The sequence below is a fragment of the Lynx rufus genome, unplaced genomic scaffold (assembly GCF_022079265.1).
Source record: "Lynx rufus isolate CCGP_SWC_20201006 ecotype Redwood Valley unplaced genomic scaffold, mLynRuf1.p SCAF_17, whole genome shotgun sequence".
Taxonomy (NCBI): Eukaryota; Metazoa; Chordata; class Mammalia; order Carnivora; family Felidae; genus Lynx; species Lynx rufus.
Genome location: NW_025814831.1, coordinates 26,127,994 through 26,148,193, shown reverse-complemented (window position 1 = coordinate 26,148,193; position 20,200 = coordinate 26,127,994). Strand labels below are relative to the sequence as shown.

Genomic DNA, 20,200 nt, shown 5'->3' with positions numbered 1-20,200 from the left:
GCTAGGTTTTAGAATGATCTGTTATGTAGCAAAAGACAAGTTAAAAAACATCCTCCCTCACTTTGTATTGTGATTTTATGTCAATCATCAAATCTGTTAAGGACCGAACAAGACTGATCAATGCAGAAAAGATGATGGAAAAAAGACTGCTGAACTGAGATGCTACAAGTCCTCAAAGCTTTAAGCAAGTCATTTAACCTCCCTGGGCTTCAGTTTCATATCTGCTAAATACCAATAATAATATTTGCTCTATCTACCTCATGACATTGTTGTGAGGATCAAAAGAGAGAAAAGGCTCAAGAAATTTATAAACTACAAAGTGCCATAAAGATGTAAGGTCTGATTACCATATATCGTCATTGCACCATGCTTCCTAAACTATGTCATTAAGGACCTGAGTACAGATGACCCAGCTAAACTTGCCAATCTTTAGACCTATGAGAAATAATGATGAATTACTGTTTTAATCCACTAAGTTTGAGGGTGATTCATAGTAATAAATATCCAGAAGTTGCCTTTTAACCTTTATAGTTATCAGTTCTCTGGAACAAAACAGAAGAATTTGAAATCGTCCTATGAACAAAAATGAAATTTATTTATATAAATCTATTCACCTTTACATTTTGTAAAGGTACAATAACAAAAAGTTAACATTTACTGAATATTTACCAAGTCACAAATGCTTTATATGAATTAATTCTTCAATAGCCCTATAAGGTAGTAATTATTCTCACCCCCACTTACCAGCATGGAAACAGATTAAATAACCCTCATATGCCCACAGGGTCAGGCCTAGGAAACAGCACTCTTAACCACTACCATTTGTAAAAGCCAACAAAGTGAACATTAAAGCTGTAAATGAGTCAAATACTTATGGAACTTTTCTAGAGATATTTTGTATTATAATATAATGGAAAAGATAAATATGACTCAACATGTGTTGAACCCATTAAAATCATCCGTTATTTCAGAAACTATGGCAAAGTATGTATTTGGATGCTTACTACTCTAGCTCTGTATCAGCATTATTCCCTCCGGAGTAGCACAATTAAGAACATTAGCTGGCCAAACAGAGCCTGCACTTACCAATTTCCTGCCGAGTGCTGCACACTCCAACTCCATACTCCTCTAGGACTTTGGCAGCTGCTTCTTGACATGATCCAGTATTCCGTGCAAATCCAAGATAGTTGTAGGAACCCATGTTTATAACACCTTTAATTATATTCCCTGTGTACCTGTATTTCAATACCATAAAAGTTCATGAAACTCATGAGCAAATCAAATATGTACATGTAATAATAAACACACTGATGATATAAAAGGAAGCACCTTATACAGAAAGTAGGGAGAATATGGCCTAGTAGAAAGGAAGCTCAAACTCACTAAGAAACTAAAATTAAGAAAATGAAAGTTAAAACAAAATAGTAATTTTCACGTATAGATAATGATAAAGATTTAAAAACTGACCATAGCCAGTGTTGGCCAGGACAGTCTCACATACTGTAGATAAGAATATCAGTCAGTAATTTCTTTTTTTTTGGAGGGCAGTTTGGCAGGACTTCTCCATTAAAAGAAGTACATACCCTTTGACTCAGCAATTTCCACACAGATACGAAAGGATAGCTGCATAAAGATCCTTTCAGAGTCACTGCACAATTTATCTACCATGCCCCTTCTCCAGGCACACAGACCAGTGACATTCCATATGATGGAAGCTCAATCAGCCTGGGCCCACCAGTGAGAATAACATGGTTCAGAGGCTCCACCAACCTAAGGTGGACGGGAAGTGTGGACAAGAAACTGCTGCTGTTTGAACTCTGAAATTTTGGGGTTTTTAACAAAGGATGGTGCAGCCCAACCTGCCATACACTATATACATCTATACTATACGATGCTAAGTAGCCACTGCTAATATTAAGCTGGCTGTGGATACAGACAAGCAGGATATTACCAACATGTTAGCAAGAAAAAAGCAAGATATAAAATGATTTCTGTAGTATGGTCCCATTTTTATAAATCAAAAATTACCTGTACGTAACCCCAGTGGATTGACCACCTACATACCCCACAGAAAACATCTGGAGGAATCATACACAACAAACTGGTAACAGTGGTCACCTCTGGGGAGTGAAGATTTGTGGGGAAGTAGATTTGCAGAAGGGATAGTGGTTAGTTGTCATGGGGGAATGTTTCATTTATCTGTATTATCTGTCTTTTTCTTTTTTTAATAGTAACAATGCAACCATGCAATACTTGTGAGATCTAAACAATAAAGTTTTATGAATATGAAACGTTTTCTAAACTATTCAGCCTATTTAAGTAAAAGCATTGCATATATCCTGGAACCATTTGAGAAATCAAAATATCTAGAAGTATATTCAGACACTTGATTCTGGTAAGTGGCATAACAGGACAGTTTTTCTTTGGCTTCTTGTTTTTCTTTTTAATTAGTCAAACTTTATTTTCAGTTATAATCCAACACAGTATCAAATGTAACAGAAAAATATATTTTAAAAATCTGGATAACGATGAACTATATGCAAGGAAACTAATTATGTTGTGCTGTACTCTCAGCTTCGACTCTTGTTTTAACAGAATACTCAATTTGCAATAGAATAAATTCTGAAGTGAAGAAATTCCTTTTTGTTGCTGTCAAGAGATAATTTCCCAACTGAGACTCACTTGAAGGACCAGTTATAATCATGAGACTGCCTCTCCATGATGTCCACCCTGGCTCCAGGCACACTACAGATCGGTCGATTCCAGTTGTCTCTAATCCTCATGTAGAGGTTTCTTGTATAGAAGTTTTCGAAATCCTGATACAATGACACAAAGTCCTGCCAACAAATGGTGAAATACCATGAATTTAACTAAATTGCTTTAGAAAATTTTTACAACTTCCCTTTTCATGTTGTAAGAGCACTTAAGAATGAGAGGTCAATTATATTGAATTCGCTGATAAGGAAAACAATCACAAAGGCATCAATTCTCTATGTTAAAAACAACTTTAAAACTTTAAAACAACTCTGGGGCACCTGGTTGGCTTAGTAGAGCATGAGACTGCCGACTTCAGGGTTGTAATTTGAGTCCCATGTTGAGTGTGGAGATTACTTTAAAAAAAGGGGGGGGGGGAACAACTCTTTTTTTTTTTAGTTTTTTTATTTGAGAGAGACAGAGAGAGTGGGGAAGGGCAGAGAGAAACAGGAAGAGAGAGACAATCCCAAGCAAGCTCCGCACTGCCAGCACAGAGCCCCACACGGGCTCGAACTCACAAAACCATGAGATCATGACCTGAGCTGAAACCAAGAGTCCCATGCTAAACCACTAAGCCACCCAGGCGCCTCAAGGTAAAACAACTCTTAATCAGGTAAAAACCACTTGGCTTTGATGGCTAACCTATATGAAATCGTTGTAAATAATCATCTGACTGCATGAATGTAGAGTCAAAGAACTTAACTTAATAAAGTAGGTCTTGGGGCACCTGGGCGGCTCAGTCGAGTTCGGCTCAGGTCATGATCTCACGGTTCAGTTCAAGCCCCGCGTCGGGCTCTGTGCTGACAGCTCAGAGCCTGGAGCCTGCTTTTGTCTCTCTCTCTTTCTCTCAAATATAAATAAAAACATTAAAAAAAAATTTTTTTTTTAATAAAAACACTGTAATTTTAAGGGTACCTGGGTGGCTTAGTTGGTTAAGCATTCAAAACTCTTGGTTTTGGCTCAGGTCATGATCTCATTGTTCACGGATTTGAACCCCTTGTCTGGCTCTGCGCTGACACTGTAATTTCAGTTTTAAACAAAAAATAATAATTCTGAAATTAAAATTCCATCCTCTGCATATTTTTAAAATCAAAGTGAAACATATCCAAAGAAAAATGGTAAGCAAGAAAGACTAAAAGTTTGCTTATATAGAAAGACACCTATCTCAGATTTCTTTCCTTGGATGGGAGTTTGAAAAAAAGATTCTCGTGATGAATTCCCATGATGAGGGACGTAAAGCCCTCCCTTCTTCACTGAAATAAGATGCACTAAAAATTAAGTGTATAAAAAAATAGTCTGGGTGGAGCTAAAATGAATGCATAATGTTATGACTGATGTGATATGACCACATGATCAGACCACATTAGAGCAACTGGACTCCTGAAGATAAGGGGTAAACCAAATAAAAAGAAAACTATACTACAGTTAGCAAACTGTTGAACTTCTAGCCCCGAGATCTGGACTTGGTGTCAATCTAAATTAATCTGTTAAATAAGCTAATTAGAAACATGCAAAGCTTAAGCCTTATTGTGTAAGATTTTTATTGCTAAAAAAGACTCTTCATAAAATTTTATAATTAACCTTCTATGACATTGGACTATAAAGTAACTAATAAGTAAGCCTCACAGTAGATAAAATCTTAAATAAAGCTCAGCAGAGTCAGAAAGTACTCTCTGGAATGTGCAGTACCCGATACCATCTCTTTCACAATTGCCCGAACATTTACATTTCCTTGAGAAAATATCCATAAATAATGTGTCTATCATAATTGGAAATTTACTACTTAAATAACGTATCCTTTTTGATAGTCTCTTCTTCCAACAAGAATATTAAGTGAATGAAAACTGGAACAAAGACATCCAAATTCTAATTTGGGACTTTCCCTTGGCTGTCATTCACCATGCATTTATTTCCCAAAGTAGGATTGGGGGAACAGGGGGAGTTGTTTCCAATCTTTGTCCATTCACATCAAATAGGGTAAACAGTACAAACTCTTCTTGATCTCATTTCTTTAAACCCTTTCTAAATACTGCACATTAATGTTAAAGGTATTAACTCAAACACCTGAGAGAAATACTCCATCACAAATTTTTATTAGAAGAAAGAGCACTATTTTTGTTTTACTATATAAACATCAGAAAACGCTTAAGACAGTCTGGTCCCATTTATTGGAAGGGTTACCAAACCCAAAACGGTTGCAGCCTCAAGTGAAGTAGAGCTCTGGGCAGCCAGGGTGTGGCTGAGAGGGCAGAGACTGTCAAGATCAAGGAGCTCACCACTCCTCATTGTTCCGATGAGACAACACCTCAGTCCCTGAGACAGGAACAGACTTACACAGAGTGACAGGAAAGTTGCCACAGTGAAGGATGTTAGAGACCAAAAGCTGGTGGGACAGAACGGCAGAAGAGAGGGACTCCTGGCCAGGGTAGAAGCTTGACTACAGTTAGAAGGTTCAGTGAAAAGAACTGAAAGGCCGCTAACCAAAGTCCCTGCAGCTTAGCAATGAAGCAAGAATGGGGATGGAACAGGGTAACTATTCAGGGTTCCAGTTTAGGCAACAAGAGTGTCTGTTCCCAAAAATATCTCCTACAGTTTAAATATTCTAGGACAGGGTTAAAATAGATGACTTATCCCTCCCTCCCTCCCTTCCTTCCTTCCTTCCTTTCTTCCTTCCAATGCCTTTTGCTGAATACTTCTGCCAGACTCAGGATATATTAAAAAACAAGACAGTTCTCTCCACAAACTACAATACCCCCACTACTCCTACCCTCCCCCTCCCCCAGCCTGTCCCCCATCCCCACTCCACATCCTCACCCTCCTCTTCCTCCATCTTCTTAATTTAGTCACTGTGAAATGACTTTAGTCAGGCCAACCTAATAGTTGTTTGCTCAGTCACTGAACAAACGTTTACTGAGCTGTCCTTTCCAGGCACTAAGGTAGGCATTAGGAATAAAAATGAGTAAGACACAACCTTTACACTCCTAAGGATCTCTTAGTGGAGCGGAGTGGCACACAAATGAAGTTATAATACAATATAACAAGTACTCTAAAGGGATACTTGCTCAGACAAAAAATACTTAACTGGCAGGTGAGTGGCAATGGTAAAGTACAAACAGCTTTCATGCGCTGTTTGAACTTGATGTTCATGAGTTTGAGCCTCACGTCGGGCTCTGTGCTTGGAGCCTGGAGCCTGCTTCAGATTCTGCGTCTCCCTCTCTCTGTTGCTCCCCCACTCGTGCCGTCTCTCTCTCTCTCTCTCAAAAATAAATAAAACATTAAAATAATAATAATAATAAAATTAAATTTAAAAAAGCTACACTGTTGCTCCAAACAAAAAAGCCCAAAAGGTGACAGGGAAACTTTTGCAAACCTACTAATGTCACTAGTGCAAAAGGATAAGGTGGTAATCTACTACAAAACTCTTTGAAAAGGTTTATCTGGGATACAGCTTGGTACTAGTGAGAAATCCCTAGAGTAAATACAAATAGATGACTTCTATACAGTGGAATATGATTCAGCAATAAACAGAAATGAATTACTTAAGCATACTACAACATGGATGACCCTCAAAAAACATTATGCCAAGTAAAAGAAGGCAGACACAAATAATCACACATTGTATGATCCCATTCATATGAAACATCTACAAACAGAAAGTAGATCAGTGGTTGCCTAGGGTGATAAGGGGGAGTAATAAGTGACTGCTAACAGCTATGGGGTTTCTTTTTCAGATGATAAAAATGTTCTAAAACTAGATTATGGTGCTGGCTGCACACTTCTGAAAATACATTTGACCCTTGAAGAATAGGGGTTTGAACTTTGCAGGTCCATCTACACGCAGATTTTTTTCTAATAAATACAGTATGGTATTATAAATGTATTTTCTCTTCCTTATAATGTTCTTAATATTTTTTCTCTAGCTTACTTTATTGTAAGAATACAGTATATAAGGGGCACCTGGCTGGCTCAGTTGGTGGAGCAGGTAATCTTGGTCTCAGGGTTGTAAATTCAAGCCCCACCTTGGGTGTAGAGATTACTTAAAAAAGAAAATAAAAGGTGGGGATGCCTGGGTGGCTCAGTCAGTTGAGTGTCCCAGTCACTTGAATGTCCGTCCGACTGTTGGATTTGGCTCAGGTCATCATCTCATGGTTCTTGAGTTCAAGCCTGCATTGGGCTCTGCACTGCAGCTTGGGATCCTCTTTCTTTTCTCTTGCTCTCTGCCCCTCCCCTGCTGGTACTCTGTCTCAAAATAAATAAATAAACTTAAAAAAAAAAAAAAAAGAATACAGTATGATACATATAACTTACAAAATATGTGTTAATCGACTGTTTATGTTATCAGCAAAACTTCAGGTCAACTGAAGAGTATTAGTTAAGTTTTGGGGGAGTCAAAAGTATACATAAATTTTCAACTGCATGTGGGGGGGTGTCGGCACCCCTAATTCTCCACATTTTTCAAGGGTCAACTGTAATGCTAAAATTAACTGAATTATATGTTTTAAACAGGTGACCTTTATGGTATATAAATTTTATCTCAATGAGGCTTTTTAAAAAAAAAATAGATGACTGCTGTCGGGGGGTCCACACACACCACAAAACAATGGAAAGTAGAGCTCTTTGTAAGTCCACAGAACGAAAAAAGACAAACCAACTGATAATCCCTCAGCTTAATACATCAAGCAACTATACGACATTAATGGTTTCCAAAGATACTGCTACAATGGCAACCATCAGAATAGTCTTAGTAAACTACTTTTTGAGGAAGGTCAAGAATAAAATACTGCCAGGAATTTCTATTAATCTATTTCAAATAATTTTCTTCTTTTGTATCTTGAAAATTAAACATATCAGGATGTGGATAAATAATGTCCCTTCCCAATATCCTATCCTTCCCATTTTTGAATATTTGATCATAAACACACCGTAGAGGCAAGGCACCGTAGTTGGTAAGTTGTATGGGAACTACCTACCATGATTTGATCCTTAAATTTCTTAGGTATTTCTTGTCTAGATACTGGAATGTTTTAAATTCAACCTTTTGCTATATCTAATCACATACATGTTTCTAGAGGACTAGTAGCTTCATCTCACATAAAAAAGAAACAGACTACAGACTGGGAAAAACAACACTCTCCTCCAAAATAACACTAATAGGAGAGGATCAAGCAGTAAAGAATTCAAAGAATTTTTTTTTTTTTTACAATTTACATAGAATAGAACAAAGTCATGCTAACTCATTAGTTGGGACCATGGGATTCAGTTCTACCCAAAGCAACATATAAAGAACTAGCATAAATGGTTAAAATGGACTCTCTTTTATAATGGAATGGGGAAGAAAGTAAGGAGACAGTTATAAACACCATTCACTCAGTGAAATGAGGAAGTGGCAACATTAGATTTGCATTTTATGATCCCAAGCACTTTCCCTCACTTCTTCCAATGTAACACTTAAAACTCTGCATATCCCTCTCACTACATCTAATCCAGTATCAGAAAATAAACATGCTCTACCATAGGGCTGAATGATCTTCCTTTCCCTCTAAAAGCTAAACTTTGATAAGAAAATGGCAGAATTCGGGGTGCCTGGGTGGCTCAGTCGGTTAAGTGTCCGACTTCAGCTCAGGTCATGATCTCACGGTTCGTGAGTTAGAGCCCCACCTTGGGTTCTGTGCTGACAGCTCGGGGCCTGGAGCCTGCTTTGGATTCTGTGTCTCCCTCTCTCTGCTCCTCCCCTGCTCACACTGTCTTTCTCTCAAAAATAAATAAAGATTAAAAAAAGAAAGAAAGAAAAGAAAATGGCAGAATTCAACTGTTTTAACTGTTAATGTTATCTACTGTGAAAATCCTATTGAAAGAATTCAAACAAATTAGTACAGTCCTCTAAACCGTAGAAGCAAATGTCCCCCCTCTGTCCCACATATTTCCTATTACTTCCCCCTACAATTATTTCCTGATTAATTCAATGATAGTCAGCTATTTTTTTGTTCTACATCTGCATACAATTCAGACACTATTTACATGTATAGTGCTTTGCAAAGAGCCGTTAAATCTGAAGAGTTTATGTTTCCTCAACAGAATTAGAAACTACTTAATAAAATCTATGTGTTCTGACTCCTTAACACAAAGGTCAAGTACACACAGGCAGCCCCAATACTCAAGAGTCAATTCACCCTCTGGAAACACAGAACAAGTTCGAAACGTGATGTACTCTTTTACAAAGTAATTCTGATGCAACCCCATTCATTCTTTATCACACCATGACACAACACCAGCTATGCAAACTCTCCGGCCACTCCCCTGCTCAAAAACTGCCCAGACTCTTCACTGCCCACAAAGTTCTTAGCTTGACATTCAAACCACAATCTCTCATACAGCCAAAACCCAGCTGCTCCCAAACATTCCTCATACCCTTGCCCACCCCATCCCCTCAGCCTGGAATACTCTCCACATCAAAACCAGTACCCCCACACCCACCTCTACATGTTAGTTAGTAGGTCTCTGAAGTATGTCCACACTAGGAGAGGTCCCTGTAGACAAAGATTTTTGAATGTGGCTATGTGAAGCAAATGTTAGCTCCCATCAGTGACAACCACCATCAACTCAGTCTAATAGGAAGATACTGGCCCATAAATAAGTAACAGCAATACCATACAACGAGTTTTGCCTACTGGACCAAACTTCTGAATGCAGGGCTTTGCTTGCATTAGGTATTCAAGAAATACCTTCTTGATGAAGTGAACTGTAGGCCCTTCAGCGCAGTGAAGGATGGCCAACTTGTGGTTCTGGTGCTGGGGAGGATGCAGAATGACTGACATGAGAGAGAAGACAGCCTGGGTTCTGGGTTCTCCCAGGACCAGAATCCCCAATTCCATACAGACTGGTTTTGGCTTTCTAGCAGCTGATGAGGTCCCTTCTTTGCCCACATTTCTGGATGCCCCCATCCCTCCCCCCACGGGACCACCATCCATGCCCAGTGTCTAATGGCTCCTCTCTCAGTGGTGACCTTGCTGCCACCACATCCGCCTCTCTCCTCTAAAACCCCACAAAAGTGAGAAGTATGATGGACCAAAAAAATCTAATTTCTGAAGCCCTTCTATAATCTATCTCTAATCTAAATCTAATCTATCTACCTAATCTATCTCTAATCTAAATATTCCTTGGGTTAGAGAACAACCTCTGCATACTTCACATGCCAAGAACAAACAAGTTTGTTTTTAGAAACACCAGGCATTTTTCACCTTAATTTGGCTGATTTTTGAGAATAGGCAATACATACATACTGTACAGAACTCTAGAGGTGCAAAGGAGTATAGAGAGAAAAGTGAAGTGAGGTCTTTCCTCCCTGAGACCACCATTATTATCTCTGTTTACAATTACTCAAACAAGATTGTTTTTCTACCATGAACAGAGCTCAACCACATTCTGTTTACAGACTTGTTTGGGGAGAGGAGCTGATCTGTGAGCCAAACATCTATGTACAATGTGTCTATGAGAAAACACATCATGAGTTCCCCAGAACTTCATCTTCTCAGACGAATGGAGCCACAACTTGGGATACAGCACAGTACCACGAACAGAAAGAACATGGCTTCTGGCACTTCACAGACCTGTGTCTGTGTACCAGCTCTGACACGAAGTGTCTTAGGAAATGTTATTTTAACTTGTGAATTTTAGCTTTCTCATCCATCAAACAGGAATAAATTCTTGTGATGACTAAATTAGAAATATCTTAAAGACCTTGATTTCTCCATGCCTTAACCTTGTTTTCTACTTCCTTTGTGAAATGCTTTCATTTAACTTCATCTGGAATATTTTTATTTTAACGTGTCCCCAGATCTCTAAAGAAATAATGAGTGAAAATACCAAGATCTCTATAAAAGGCTTCCATTTATAGAATCAAAGACTCTTAACAATTACCTGTTGTTCTTTTCTTTCTGTTGCATGATGACACTTTTCAATTCTCCAATGCCTCAAGAAATCTCGGAGATATCCAAAGAGAGTGAGTACACCATACCCCACATAAGTAAGCACAGCGACCAGCATCGGTGTTTCTTCAAAAGCTTCATTAAATGGTTTTTTGTAAAGTCCTCCATTTTGTGTAACATGATGGACCTAAAAGGGAGTTTAAAAATGTTTATTTCAATCCCAGTAAGAAAAAGATTAAGCTCTAAGTCCTTACAGATTTGCATAACTTCAGAATTCTCTACCAGTAAAAATAAATCCACTAAAATCTAAGCAGGGCATAATTTTTTTCAACAGAAATATTGTAAGTTATATATACTTTAGATAAACAGCAAACAAAGAAAAACAGAGGGAGAAGGAAGTGCCCAAGAACAATGCTTAATGCTCATTTCTATCATTATTTGATTTTATGAAATAGATCCTAAAATGCTATGGTTGGAGCATGTATAATTTCCTTTGTTCTAATAAAGCAAATTAAAAAATAAATCAACAAAGAAAAAGCCTGTCCTGAAAAATAGTATATTAACTTACAAATGAAGCAAAGTAAATCAGTCCTAGAATAAACTATTTATAGCGTTTTACTGCTGTATAGTCTTAAAGCCACCAGCCATAGTATTCCAAATAATGACCAGTACTAGGTTCCTATGGGAAACACGTGGTTTATTAACAGCCTTTGTTGTGGTAACACATATAAATTATGCACAAAAGTAAAATGCTTACATAAGAGTGGTCCAGCACTGTAAAGAAGTAGAAAGTGAAATGCAACACAAGGGAAAAACAGTTAAGAATGGTCAGCAACTGTCATGAAATCATTCTGACCCCTTCATCTTCACCTAAGTACCCATTTCCACTCTAAGATTATCCCTGGTTTAATCCTTTGGGACACTTGAATTTTAATATAAAATACCAAGCTACTGTACTTTTGATCTCATACCTCAAAGCTTTTTACTTTTTGGTCTTTTTTTTTTTTTTTAATTTTCTTTTAATGTTTGTTTATTTTTGAGACAGACAGAGACAGCGTATGAGCAGGGAAGGGGCACAAGAGAGGGAGACACAGAATCTGAAGCAGGCTCCAGGCTCTGAGCTGTCAGCACAGAGCCTGACGCGGGGCTTGAACCACGAACCGTGAGATCATGACCTGAGCTGAAGTCAGACACTTAACCGGCTGAGCCACCCAGGCACCCCACTTTTTGGTCAATCTTAATGGAAATCTTGTTTTATAGAAAAATCTCATCAGAGGAGTTTATGTGTTAACTTTTTTTTTTTTAAGTTTATTTATTTTGACAGAGGGAGAACGCTCGAGCTCACAAACCAAACCGTGAGATCATGACCCAAGCTGAAATCAAGAGTCGTACACTAAACTGCCTGAGCCACCCAGGCACCCCTGTGTGTTAATTTTAATCTTAACTATGAAACAGCCAATTACAGTGAGGATGGTCATTCACAATTTATCAGGAACACATTTTCAATTGAGCACTGTACTAGAGTTATGAAAAGTCCCAAAGGAATAAACGATTCTTTCTTGGCCTCTCAGGCAACTTGATACAAGGGTTAAATATATTTTAGAATATTTCATACTGATAATATTAATTTGGGGAAGCTATCTGAATGCTGCAAGCTAGAACAGCTGGAAAATAAACACTTGTTCTTAACAAAGGAACGGCATTCAAATAGGCATGATACTTAGAATCTGATGGTACTGCTTCAATTTGATGGCCTAAAGAAACTTGTGAAAACTAATTGTAAAACTGATATAGATCTTCATCAATCTCTTCCCAAAGGGGTAGAAGTTTATGTGGATGTTTACTACTGAAAGTTTTATGCAGGAGCAAGGCTGCAATGTGTTTAGAATAGAATAGCTAGAAATGAGCCAATAACTGAAGACAGGAGATTGTTTAAAAATTAACAATATAACATATAAACAAGTTACTAAACTGGGCAAAGCAGGGGCACCTGGGTGGCTTAGTCAGTTGAGCGTCCTACTCTTGGTTTCAGCTCAGGTCCTCTTCTCAAAGTCGTGAGATGGAGCCCCACACTGGGCTCAGAGGTGATAGCTCAGAGCCTACTTGGGAGTTTTTTCTCTCCCTCTCTCTCTGCCCCTTCCCCATTCACACGTTCTCTCTCTGTCTCAAGATAAATAAACATTTTTAAAAACCTGGACAGGAGCACCTGGGTGGCTCAGTCAGTTAAGCGTCCAACTAGGTTTCAGCTCAGGTCATGATCTCACGGTTCCATGAGTTCAAGCCTCGCATGGAGCTCTGCACTGACAGTGCAGGGCCTGCTTGGGATTCTGTCTCCCTCTCTCCCTCTCATGTTGTCTCTGTCTCTCTCAAAATAAATAAACTTAAAACTTTTTTAAGCTGGACAAATCAAAAACACTTAAAACACAACAAAAATAAAATAATATTCTGATCATCTCTTTTAAAAACTGTATCTAGGGCACCTGGGTGGCTCAGTTGGTTAAGCGTCTGACTTCAGCTCAGGTCATGATCTCACAGTTCACGAGTTCAAGCTCTGCATCAGGCTCTCTGCTGTCAACACAGAGTCTGCTTCGGATCCTCTGTCCCTCTCTTTCTCTCTGCCCCTGCCTGGCTTGTGCTCTCTCTCTCTCTCTCTCTCAAAAATAAATAAACATTAAAAAAAAATAAATAAGTAAATAAATAAAATATAAAAAATAAAAAACTATATCTAAAAGAACACTGTATTTAATACCAGTACCCAACTCTTAACTCTGAAATTGTTTAAACTATTTTCTCGCAATAGAACATACTAGTAAAAAGACAATTTTCAGAGCTCCTAAGTAACAAATGTGTGGCAGGTGTGTATGTCAGGAATGCTGTGAGTGTATCTCTTTAAAAGATATCCGCCTTGATTTGAGACACACCCAAACCAGCACTACCCACAGTGTATTCATACTGTTGGCTGGACTGTCTAGGAAGTAGTAAGTTAAATCATTAGTTTGCTTTTAAATATTATAATTATAATCACAGTGTCACTTTAATTGCATTTTAAGGAACTGAGATTCAACTAAGTAACTCTTGGAAAACAGCCTCAGTCAAATCACTGGGGGTCACTCTGGGGGTGCCTAGGTGGCTCAGTCAGTTGAGTGTTCAACTTCAGCTCAGGTCATGATCTCAAAGTTTGTGAGCCCCTCATGGGCCTCGCTGCTGTCAGCGCAGACCCCGCTTGGGATCCTCTGTCTCCACCCCACCTCTGCCCCGCTCCCACTCTCTCAAAAAAAAAAAAAAAAGGTTAAAAAAAAATACAGGTCACTCTGATCATTCAGGATCAGAATGTACAGGCCAACTGGTATGCAAACCTCTGATAAAGGTGACAAAGTCTTAGAACTCAGAGAGAAAAAAATCAATCCAACTACTGATGCCAAATTTTCTTATTGACATGATTCAAATAAAAATGATAGTATTACTATCTTATACATGTATAATGTTCCATAAAGGAAAGCACCAGGTTTATTTTGCTCATTATTGCACATCTAGCACTCAGGATAGTATTTATTAAGAGCTAACAAATAGTAAGTACTAAGCAATGTTTCCTTTTATTACTATTAGTATTACAGAAAGCAGTACAAGTGTTTGTTAAATGAATGAAAATACACATTATGCTCTTTGCTCTTTCAACAATAAGTACCCTGTAATAGAAGGGTTTAAACAAGTTACAGTGATTGCACAATTAACATTAGGACATTTCTCGAAACGACATCTAATACCTTTTAGTCTCAACTAGACTGGAGATCAAATCCATGCTAAAGAAAACATGGGCTACAAACTTTTCCAGTGTATTTTAGTCTCTGGATTCACCAGGCAAGAGGACTCTTAAAAGGCTTTCATTCATTCTAATGAGCATTACACTGTCAACAAGGCAATCAAGAAAAATACTAGCTTATCACTACCTCCAGGTTAAAAAAACAGTTACTAGTCTGCTCACATTAAGCAGACAAGGTTGTGACAGTGTTAGTACTATTAATCGAGGGAAGATTTAAGTACTACAACGACTACTAAGATGTTTGCCTGAACAGTAACATTTTTTTCCAAGAAAATGCAAAAGAAAAAAAAGGCAAAAGAAGAAAATTTTTTTCCAGTCGAGATTATAAGCATATCATCATAAAACACATTACAGGACAAGGGGAGGGGGGTGGGAATCAAACTAATAAGCCATACTGTTCACATGCCTGTAGGCTGTCAGCCATATTTATTAAACTGCTGCCACTCTTAACCAAAGCAATACTGGAAAGGAATAATCAAGATAACCATAAACATAATATGTATGCACTAAAATCATCTGGAAGGAGACACAAGAAACTGGAGTGGGAAGAGAGCATACTTCCCACTCATAACCCTCTGAACCGATGTGATTTTTTCATTTTTAACAAAGAGTACACATTACTGAATTTTTATGTATCATTTTGTTTTAAAAATGTTTACACCAGGGGCACCTGGGTGGTTCAGTCAGTTAGGCATCCGACTTTGGCTCAGGTCATGATCTCCCAGTCTGTGAGTTCGAGTCCCACGTCAGGCTCTGTGCTGACAGCTCAGAGCCTGGAGCCTGCTTTGGATTCAGTGTCTGCCTGCCTCTCTGCCCCTCTCCTGTTCGTGCTCTGTGTGTGTGTCTCTCTCTCCCTCAAAAAAAAATAAACATTAAAATTAAAAAAAAAAAGTTTACACTGAATTTTTCTCACTGATTTTATGCACTATTAATAAAAACAGAATTAATAAAAGCAACATATGCCTTTCATGATAACCTTGGGTCTCTATAGCGTCTCTAGAGAATTCTCATCTTCTTGCTGGCTCTCAGACCGCAAATGCTGATGAGTATACACAAATCCACATGTCAGTTCCAAACTTTCCCCAGAACTCCAAATTTACACTTCCACCCACCACCAAGTTCCACTTGGACATCCCAACTCAGCAAGTTCAAGGCTGAACTCTCACCCTCTTAACTCCTCCCTTAATGCAAACCAGAATCTCCTCCTGAACCACCCACCTCGTTGACAGCATCACCACCCAGTCTACCCAGTCTCCCAAGTTTGGAGTCATCTTTAGCACCACCTCATTTTCTAACTTCATTCTGGAACCAGTAATGCATTTTTGTGCCTTAGTTCAAGACCTTCTTTTGGGGCACAAGGACATTTTAAGGAGGCTGGAAATGTTCTACAATTTGAGAGAGGTACTGGAGACACAGTATACACACAGGTTAAAAAAGTCAGGGAGCAGGATGTACTTTATGCACTTACCAGATGTATGTTACTGCTCAATTTTAAAAAGCCCTCAGTGCCTCTTCCTTCGGTGGACTATTGCAATGCCCTCCTCTTCCCATCTGGTCTCCCTGCCACCAACACCCTCCACACATGCCAGTTATCCTTCTAGTCACACCAAACTTCTTGCTGCAGTCTTTCCAACAAAGATCCTCTCCTAGAGGGACTGCAAGTCTTCTAATAGCAATAAGGCAATAAATAATGTCCAAGGTGAACAGTCAAGAAGCAGTAACATAAGCACGTTGCAATGTGGAGGTCAATGCCAAAAAGAAGATGGAGAAAAGAGTAGAAGAGAGCAGGAGACTGCTGTATATTTCAAAACAAGCCTTGTGGAACCACCTGATGCTTGAAACCATGTGCTACAGGCTGTTAGGAATTCTTAGATCCTAGAGGACTGGACCATAGGGTTATTTGGCTGTGATCATGTGCTATTTTCAAGACAAGAAAAGAATAACTCCAAAGACAATTCAGAGACCATCGGGTTCCCTCCTCAGTTTCAAAGGTGGCAAGGAGGGACCATCACTTCAGATCCAATAGGCAACCTACTTAAAAAGAGGTGGCGGGGGGATGGCGCCTCTCAGTTGGTTAAGTGTCTGACTCTTGATCTCAGCTCAGGTCTTAATCTCAGGGTTGTGAGTTCAAGCTCTGTGCTGGGCATAAAGCCTACTTAAAGAAAAAGAAAAAAAAAAAAAAAAAAAAGATTCACTAGGTGAGTGACTCCAAAAGGCAGCCTGAAGCATATGAGGTAGAGGAAAGTGACCCCCCCCCCCACAACCCAGTGGGTCCAGGGGGCATAGCATCAAACCAAGGAGGATTTTTCTTAAGCCTTAAAAATCTCATGGAATCTGCCTTGCTAAATTTTGGACTTGGTTTGGACCCATTACTCCTTTCCTCATTCTGATTTCTCCCTTTTGGAACAGGAATGTCTATCCTCTGTGTCCCACCATAGCATTTTAGAAGCACATAATTTACATGGCTTTACAAGCTCACAGCTGAAGATGATTGTCTCAGGATAAATTGTGTCTTGAGTTTCACCCATATCAGATGTAGATGATATTTAGATGAGACTTTGGATTATAGACTTTAGAATTGATGCTGGAATGAGTTAATAAGACTTTTGAGGCTGTTGGGGCAGAATGAATGTATTTTGCATGCAAGAACATGATTTTAGAGGGGTCATAGGCAGACTGTTATAGGCTGAATGTTTGTCTCCCCTCTTTCCCACCTCATTTATATACTGAAGCTCTAAGCCTCCAGTGTGATAGAATTTCAAAGTGGGGCCTCTGGGAGATAATTAGGTTTGTATTAGGTCATGAGGGTGGGACCCCATGATGTGATTATGCCCTTGTAAGTATTGGAAGCAGAGATCTCCACTGAAGAATGACCCTGTGAATGCACGATGAGAAAGCAGCCATCTACAAGCCAGGAAAAGGGCCCTCACCAAGAACTGAATGTGCCAGCAACTTGATCTTGAAATTCCTGAACCATGACAAATATCTATTGTTTTCTTATTTTTTAAAAAATTTTTCAGAGAGAGACAGAGTGTGAGCGGGGGAGGGGCAGAGAGAGAGGGAGACAGAATCCAAAGCAGGCTCCAGGCTCTGAGCTAACAGCTCAGAGCCTGACGCAGGGACCGAACCCATGGACTGCGAGATCATGACCTGAGCCGAAGTTGGACACCCAACCGACTAAGCCACCTAGGCGCCCTGACAAATATCTATTGTTTAAGATAGATATGGTATCCATACACCTATGGTGTTTTGTTACAGGTGCCCACACTGATTAAGAAAAAAGTAAGGGGAGATAATATACAGAACTTACTTTCAATTGGCTCAGGAAAAAATAATTGTGTGTGTGTGTGGTGTGTAGAGAGAATGATGGAGAATTTTCTTCAAGAACCATTGGTGAGTCAGTTGCAGTTATGATGTACCTCTATAATTCATCATGTCTCTCTTAAAAACAAAGATATTATCTTACATAACTACAGAATAATTACTAATCAGGAAACCGATAGGGTACTGTACTAATAGCTAGTCTACAGACTTTACTTAAATTTTGCCAGTTTTCCTAATAACGTCTTTATAGCAAAAGAGTCCTTGATAATGTGCTGCATTCTGGCTTTTCAGTTTCAGAAAAGGAAAAAGGTAAGTTTTGATTACAGGGTAAACTGACTTACAAGGAATGATCCTGAGCAGAGGTTTTGAGAATCCCATGAAAGAATACAAGATAACTACGTAATGATACAAAAATGGGGAAGCAATTATTGGGAAACAAAAGCAAGTATATTCATACATTTGACAGGAATACAAAACCATACAAGCATGATTTTATAAGCAAATAGATATATCCCCACTGAATGTGACAGCACGATGACAGAACCTGCCCACCCGGCAGACATTTTGGAACATTACAAAAGAAATCAATGTCCACTATGAACACCTATTATTCTTTGGCAACCAAAGGACTGTTATCATCCTTTTCTGCTAAATGAACCCTGTTTACTTCCAGTGGTATACTCTGTTGTTCCTTAAAAAGTTCTACTGAAATGGCCCTTTCTTGGAATCCTACTGAAATGTACTATCCTCTCCCTACCGCATACCACACATACTAACGAAAATAGTTTGGAGCTTTGCACTGGTCACACAAGCTATTCCACACTCTGAACATATATTCCCAGAAGTGTCCTCCTTTTTTCAGCAGGGGAATTTTGAAAAGTAGGGAGTCCACGTTTTTTTTTTTTTTTTTTTTTTGCAATCAGGATAAATTCCCTCATTTGTGTCAATAGCATCCCCATATGGAATGACTGAAAAGTGCTTCCGAAGCTAGCTGTAAAGCAAACATATTTTGACATTACTGTTTTCCTGCCTCAAAAATGGAGACCCCCAAGTATGTATGCACGGGAGCGTTTTCAGTTAGTTCAGTGGCATCCTGTGCACGAGGGCAGCGAGGCTCTGCCCCGGAGTTACCGTTCTCACCTGCCGCCCACATCTCCTCTGTAGCGTTTCCCAGTCTCCAGGTCAGCGTGTCACGGCATCACAGACCCGCGTAACAGGAGAGCGGAGCACGAGGGTGGCTCTGCCACAGGTGACTGCACCTTCATCTCGGCTCTCTTCCACCTCTGACACGTTCTGGGCCTGTGGCACCACACCCTCCGCTCTGGCTGTGTGGTGGATGCCGACTGAGAGGCAACCTGGTGCCTTTGCCTTCTCTGCGAATAATCTCGGATTATTCCGGTGGTCGCCTCTGTGCGACACGATCGCGTTCCTTCCTTGGTCCTGACTGACACGGGGGTAGGCTCCTGTGCCACAATGAACCTAACAACACTCTCTCACGGGGATTTATGGTTTCAACAGGGAAAGAGTCTGAAGGGCACTGGATCTCCAACATCCTGGAGAAAAGGTCTGTGAACTCCTGCTGCTGAGGTCCCAGGTGCTAGTTCCCGTCTGACTTTTCTGAGTTGTTCATCAGTTCTACCCTGCTCCCTCCTTTTATTTATTTTTTGCATGCCTATGATCCTTGCAGTAAATCACCTTTTTGGTTAGCTAGAGTCAGTTTCCACTGCTATCAACTGAGAGAAATTTAACAGGTATATATTCTGTGTTAAAATGTCTTAGAACTTCTGTACACTTACACTGACTAGGCACCTACTGATTTTCAGAGTGTCAGTAAAAATTTTTAAAAGGGCTCCTAACTCTGTTAATTTTGTGCATTTGGAATATTGTTTACTCTTATCTGGGATAAGGGACATCTGGTCCAAAATTATAAGGCAGTACCTTTCCTGTTTTGAAGACGTGAGAGTCTCATTGCCACCTATAACTAAACCCTTTCCAGGTTCTCATTAACACACGTGAAGACAGACCAAAAAAGGAAAAACAAAAATCAGAACTAGTATTTTTAAAAAAAGACAACAGAAGACCACAGATCAAAATTCAGACAGTATTTGTCTGCTAACTTTGCCTAACTATGGAGAACATGCTCATAAACATTAAACAAGACTCATTCAGGGTTGAAAAATCACAAATCAAAGAGGAAGTAATAGACTATTTAGTACAAGAGTTTAAGAAAATGGGACTATTTAGAAGAAAACTCTGGTTAGAGCTTCTCCCCACACCATAGCATCACAGAGACTGCTAACTGGCCCCCTGTAGATATTCCTATCTCCCCTTTGGTAATAGAAGCTCTCAGATTTAGCTGGGTCCATGGTCACCCAGC

At 39.3% G+C, this 20,200-nt stretch overlaps 1 protein-coding gene across 1 annotated transcript in view; it reads right to left on the bottom strand.

The window, feature by feature from the left end:
• SPTLC2 (serine palmitoyltransferase long chain base subunit 2) overlaps window positions 1–20,200 on the bottom strand; it is a 102,507-nt gene that overhangs the window by 64,269 nt on the left and 18,038 nt on the right. Inside the window, exons 2-4 of the mRNA XM_047080291.1 lie at window positions 10,672–10,866; window positions 2,683–2,837; window positions 1,087–1,235 (exon numbers count right to left, since the gene is read on the bottom strand). Coding sequence (XP_046936247.1) covers window positions 1,087–1,235; window positions 2,683–2,837; window positions 10,672–10,866 — 499 coding nt within the window. The remainder of the gene's footprint in view (window positions 1–1,086; window positions 1,236–2,682; window positions 2,838–10,671; window positions 10,867–20,200) is intronic.